The sequence below is a fragment of the Carassius gibelio genome, chromosome B7 (genome assembly GCF_023724105.1).
Source record: "Carassius gibelio isolate Cgi1373 ecotype wild population from Czech Republic chromosome B7, carGib1.2-hapl.c, whole genome shotgun sequence".
NCBI classification, from domain to species: domain Eukaryota; kingdom Metazoa; phylum Chordata; class Actinopteri; order Cypriniformes; family Cyprinidae; genus Carassius; species Carassius gibelio.
The window spans coordinates 7000812-7006811 of NC_068402.1; the positions used below are offsets into that span (position 1 = coordinate 7000812).

Consider the following 6000-nt stretch of genomic DNA (forward strand, 5'->3'; position numbering starts at 1 on the left):
GTGAGTTATAATGTGTCGTAGGTTTAATACAGTAAATTAATGCTTTTGTCTTCTAGTTGTGACTAAAGAGGTGACTGTTTTAATCCAATTTTCAGATAGGCCTTTTACACACAAAATAATATGGACAATAGTTATTGTCAACCATGAATATAATTTATTTTTTCCTGAGCAATATAAAATTACATAACAAAAAAAGCACCAGAGCCCAAAAATAAAGCATACAGAAACACAGCACATATTAAATTAGTGTCAATCAGTTTTTAAATACTTAATATGATAATTACATCCAAGTAAACTGCAGTAAAAAAATATTTTGGATTATCCCGCTGAAGAATCACACCAAGCCAGAATTGCACTTAAGTAAAAAAAAAATTAAATAAAAAAAAAATAAAAAAAAAAATAAAGGTTTTATTTTTTGTCTCCAATTTTTCCAAGATTGCATATGGCCTTGTTTTCAAGAATTTCCACTTTCTTTCCTCCATCTTTAAGCGTGTTGATAACCATAGCTCTGGCCACTGCAGTGATGGAAATAGACATTGTAGGGAAAACAGAGGAGAAAGCACCAAGAAATTTCTGGGCCACCCATTCAGCTGGCCTGCTCTCCTCTCTGGCCACTAAGAGCACCCTGAAAAAAATATTATAATAATAATTACACACTCAAATGAAATGATGATTTAGAAATAACTGGAAAAGCAGACATGCACACCACAAAGATCTATGATCTCAGACTATAAACAGACTAAGAAATATAATAAATCACAACAGATTTTATTTCTTGTTGTAGCACAACATTGACTCACGCTGGTCGATAGATGGAGAAACGCTCAAACCCAAGGTCTTCAATTTCTGCTTCAACCTGTCCCTGCAAATAAACCAGTGTTGGATTGGACAGAAATTGGCTTGAATGACATGAAAATACAAGCTTCTTTGTAAATCAAATAAGCCGTATCATTTTATCAGGGTTTTATAATAAGGTACCTTAGTTTTCAGGTAGAGAAAGCTGCTGGTTTTGTCTGCACCTTTGGAGGATTCGAGGTGAAAATGTGAGCAGCCTCCTGCTTTGGCAAGTTCTGCAGACTTGAGTACGTAGTCATGATCCACCCGCACAAACCCTTCCTGTAACCCCATGCAAAACACAAAAGGTTATGTGTTTTAGTATGCATTTAACAGCCTTTACCACAAAAAAACATGACATGACATGAAATGTAAACTCGCAAAGGGCTCCCCACAAATGCATCAGTTTACTAAAAACAGAAAGTGAAGGCTTGTTGCCAAAACATTTGATTGTCCATTGCTCTGTTGCAAAATTAAAAGTTAAGAAGATACAGCGAGTGCATATATTTTAACTGAAAGTGATGTTACTGATCAATCTATGAACCCAAAACTAAAGTTGAGCCCAGCGATTTGTATTTTTCTGTTAGTGTTATACAAATATTGAGAAAAAAACAACCCTTTTCTTATATTTCTAAAGTTGAAATAACTAAGGTTCAGCAGAAAATCCTTCATGCATTTATACAGTTCACAAAATGATCACATCTGAAACATACAGCTCCTGCTTTGGCCTTGGTTGTTCCTAGACAGCAGTATCCAACATCATGGCCCTGAAAAGCCTCAGCGTATTCATCCAGCTTCTCAAAATCAACCACCTTTTGCACCTGAACAGAACAAGGAGGAAAATAAACAGTCAGAATCATAATACATTTTTAAAATAATGCATTGCATATTTTAACAAAATATGAAATCTTGTGTTGTGCTGTCTTTCTTTAAGAAGATAGTTCACCCAAAATTTTCATTTTTGAATGAGCTCTCCCTTTAAGCCACTTGATTTGATATTGGGTATGCAAACTAATTATGGACACAACATTCTCAAATGTGACACATTACCAGATTTTCATAGGTTTTATCCTCGAAGGTTAACTGCCTTCGTCCAATGAGAGTGATCTTGGAGAAGATGTTGCGCTCCACTATTTCCTTCAGCAGGGCCTTTCCGGTCTCACCTGACGCGCCGAGAATGAAGCAGGTTCTGTTCTTCTGTCTGTAATTCTCCTCCATCGCGTTCAGATCCATTCTGTAATGAAGAAATGATTGCATACGTAACAGTCTGAGTCTCGCAACATCACCATGACATTGCAGAATTTGCGCAGCTGTACTACAACAGACAGGTGTTTTATTCGTAACAACTGCTTCATGAGTTGATGCTCACTGAACCACATTCAAATCTCAGGACAATTGTCTACTGTAGGCTAATATCTGAAATACAGGTCTGGAATTGTTGAAATCCATTAATGCAATATGTGGTATCTGACATGCTAATGTAAATCCGCCCCAGAAATCTTTATCAAATGTTTTTTAAATATCCTTCTCCAGTATATATAATTACAATCAACTGTGAGGTGTTTCAATGCTGAGCAATGTGTAGAAAAGTTTCGAGTACCACGTGACAATACAGTTGGTTCCAGCAAATGTGTTGTTTACCTGACTGAATTGATTCTGCTGAATTGATTTATTGCATTCGGTATCGTCTAGTCGACTTATTTCATGCATAGCCTAAATGTTGTTTTTTAATTATTATTATTATTATTATTTAATATTATATTCTTTATCTCTCTGAATCAAATTCTCCGTTTGTATTTTTTTTTTTTTTTGTACATTTATTTATTATTATTATTTGATTATGTTATTTAGCTAAATACAATAACGAGGTGTGGTCGTTCTTAAGCTGCTGTAATCGAGAATCAAATGATTACGTATTGCAGAAAAAAACATAAGATGTTGCCAGCACAGTCGAAAGAAAGCAGCGATATACTAACCATTATTGGATATAGGATACATAGTAGTTTAATAAAAGTGACAGTAGTGGTCTGTAATGAATATTTCACCTTGGGATCTCCTCAGTCTCTGAACTTTCCAGATAATTAAAAACAGCGGCGAGAGCAACAACAAAAACGGTGAAGAAGCTTAAGGTTTTACCCCAGTTAATCTCAAATATATTCATGCCAAGCTCCATAAACAGAGGACTTTGGTAGCTGATAGTTGATACGCTGTAGCTTCTTCCTGTAATAGCGTCCACTGATTCACACTGCGCTTGCGCAGAACGCCTACAGAGAATGCAGCGCATAACATCTAATCAGCATATTTTTTATATTTGTTTTAAACTGATTGCTGTTACACTTTTTAACTTTATGAGAAACATTTTCCTAAACTAATTAAATGTACATGTCTCCATTTACATTGAATTTTTACATGTGATCAATAAATTTAGAGTTAGTTACGTTACGTTGTTAGCCTACTATTCAAATTAAATCAGTATCAACAAATTCCATCTGTCCAAATAAATAAATAATGTTATTAGATTAATGTTTTACTTTTTTGACATACAAATATGAATATGATATACAAAACCACAAGTCATGTAATGTGATGGCAAGTCATGTCTTAATGCCAGAGTCACCAACCCAAGTCGGTCTTGGAAGCATTTTAAGTCGATCGCGAAAAGTTTCAAAAATCGTAGAAAAAAAAAACTATATTTTTATTCATTATTATTCATTAATTTAAAATGTACCATGTGTGAGTGAGCCTTTTGTGTGAAGTAAATGGTGTCTAGGGGAGGGAGAGGGGTACGTCGGGCAAGTAAAATTCTCTTTCACTTGCCCCTTCACAAAATCCACTTGTCCCGGACAAGCGTTAATGTCGAGCCCTGCTGTTATACTTTTCATATCACATATTTATCTCATATTTTCACATTTGCATTCCATATGTCACAATTACAACTTCATGCAGCTGCACCTTTGAATAAACCATTACGGTTTATTGACTCAGTCAACATTTAAAATTGAGATAAAATTATGTAAACTCTACAGAGTTATTTAGTCCAATAACTGAAAGTTACAATAAACAGCATCTAATTCTTTATTTTTTTATCGTTATCTATTGCAAATTTATTTAATATTTATCATGTTACATATCTCGTATTTTCACATTTACTGTACATGTAATCAAACTATTGCAGCTTTGACTTTCTCTCACAGTGTGGAATTATTTCATATATTAAACTTTATCACACAATTAAGGTGTTTTTATTTCTCTTTTGTTCACCTAGAGACTGTATATAGAGAAAGAAAGATGGATTTTTTTTAGTTATCTTTTTCAAATTAAAACATTTAGCAAACTATTTTTAACAAAATAATTAATATTTAAATTGATGATTATTACTTCTAAAAATGAATATGTTGTCACATCACTGGCCTATATTAATGAAGTAGTTTTGTTCAAGATGATGTGGTGCCCCAATTTGACAAGCTTTTGACTTGCTTTCCCACTCTGTCCTAAAAACAGTGTGTGATGCCTTATTCTCACCAAGAGGAGTCAGTGTAAACCCAAGATCTCTGAACTCTATCCCCCCCTTGCTTAATACTTGGGGCCCCTGCATTCAGAAGATGTGCTCTTTCCTGCCACTCATCTAAAACTGGTGCTTCTGGTGATGAGATATATTCAATAACGGCTTTCTCTTTCTGTTTAAGGTTTCATTTGTGCTTAATTCCTGTAAAGCGGTGGGAAATGGCTTTCATACCAAAAAATTCACAAAGGAACATATTTTAACAATAATAAAGCATGATTCAAGTCTTCAAATGGAGCTAAACTGCACCATACTGTATCATTAAACATATCAAAGCAGTGAATTAAACCCTTTCCTCTACAGTCAATGAGGCCACACCATATGCTCCAATCCTTTAAAGCAGATTTTATTGTCCAACTGTTTAAATTCCACCTCTTGTTCAAACGTTTGTTGGCCGCTGGTATGAATAGACCCATATGTCAGCTGACAATCCTCTTTCAGATGTTACTGAACAAATGCAGAGGAGATTTATAGAAGGCTACTGATATATTCCTTCTTTAAAATGATTAGGGAAAAAAGCTTTTTCTTAAGGACAGAAGCATGTTTTTGTTTAAAATTTTCATGCCCAATAAACCATATTTTAATACATGCAGCCATTCTTCAACTACTCTAAAAAGACTGTAAAGCTCAAGTAAGGAAGTGTTATTCAGAAAGCATCCCACAATGCATCTGGATCTGCCCGTGCAATGACTGAATTTTCCCTGCTGATTTTTTAACTTTAAGCCTCCCTCTGAAAAGCTGCTCTTTTTCTATTATTGAGCTTAAACCAATCTTGTCGAGGAGAGGGAAGAATGCAAAATGCATCATGAATGAATCCACATCCCCCTCGCCGCTTAAGACAAAAGGCTTCGATCTTGCTGTCCTGTCGGTAACAGGGCGACCTCGGTGAGCTCTGGAGATGCCGGCGGAGTATAGTCTGTTAATTACCACTGAGTGGAATCAAAAGGGCTTCCTATTGTCCCGTCTTGGTGGGGGTTTGTGGCAGCCTGCGGAGGAGAGATGGCTTTGTGTAGGCCGCTGTCATACACACATGTTGAGTCATTATGTCCTGACTTCGATCGGATGAACGTATGTAGGAAATGCGATTGAGGCCATGCTGAGGTTCAGGGGAGGGTTGTCATTCACAGTGCCAGTAAAACACTTTTTAAAGCCATACTGTTAAATGTCAAAACAGCTTGACGCATGTGGACGTGAATTCTTAAAGTCATACATTTGATTGTAATTCTAACTCAGCAAAACCAGATCTTTAACTACACTTCACAATCAATAATTCTAAGAAATAGAAGGCTACAGATAAAAACTAGCTAGTGGTAACTTAAGCACATGTAAGTGCATTACATTTTTTTATATCTTTTGACTGACGACTGTCTTTACACGGGGCACATTCAAAAAGGTTATTTAAAGCCAAATTTACAAATAAGTACATAAATAAATAAAGAACAAATTAATGAATGAATGAAAAAATAAACAAACATAAACAAATAATGAATGAATGAGTAAATGAAAAAATAAATAATAAATAAATGCATGAATGATAAATGAATGAATGCAAAATGTATCTTATTTTAAATGTTTTGTTGTTGACAATTTTTAAAAACTAGAAT

At 34.9% G+C, this 6000-nt stretch overlaps 1 protein-coding gene across 3 annotated transcripts; it reads right to left on the minus strand.

Moving 5' to 3' along the window:
- Positions 1-131: 131 nt before the first annotated feature.
- LOC127962118 (oxidoreductase HTATIP2) lies at positions 132-3079 on the minus strand. Of its 3 annotated transcripts, none has more exons than XM_052561586.1 (6): positions 2971-3079; positions 1885-2068; positions 1548-1655; positions 979-1116; positions 801-862; positions 132-625 (listed from the first exon to the last, which is right to left on the minus strand). In XM_052561586.1, the coding sequence occupies exons 2-6, from the start codon at positions 2065-2067 to the stop codon at positions 409-411; spliced, it is 708 nt and encodes a 235-aa protein (XP_052417546.1). In that variant the 5' UTR covers position 2068; positions 2971-3079; the 3' UTR covers positions 132-408. The 3 variants fall into 3 exon arrangements, with proteins under 3 accessions (XP_052417546.1, XP_052417545.1, XP_052417547.1); XM_052561585.1 differs by having other exon boundaries at positions 2880-3068; XM_052561587.1 differs by lacking the exon at positions 2971-3079 and adding an exon at positions 2811-2958.
- Between the last annotated feature and the right edge of the window lie 2921 nt (positions 3080-6000).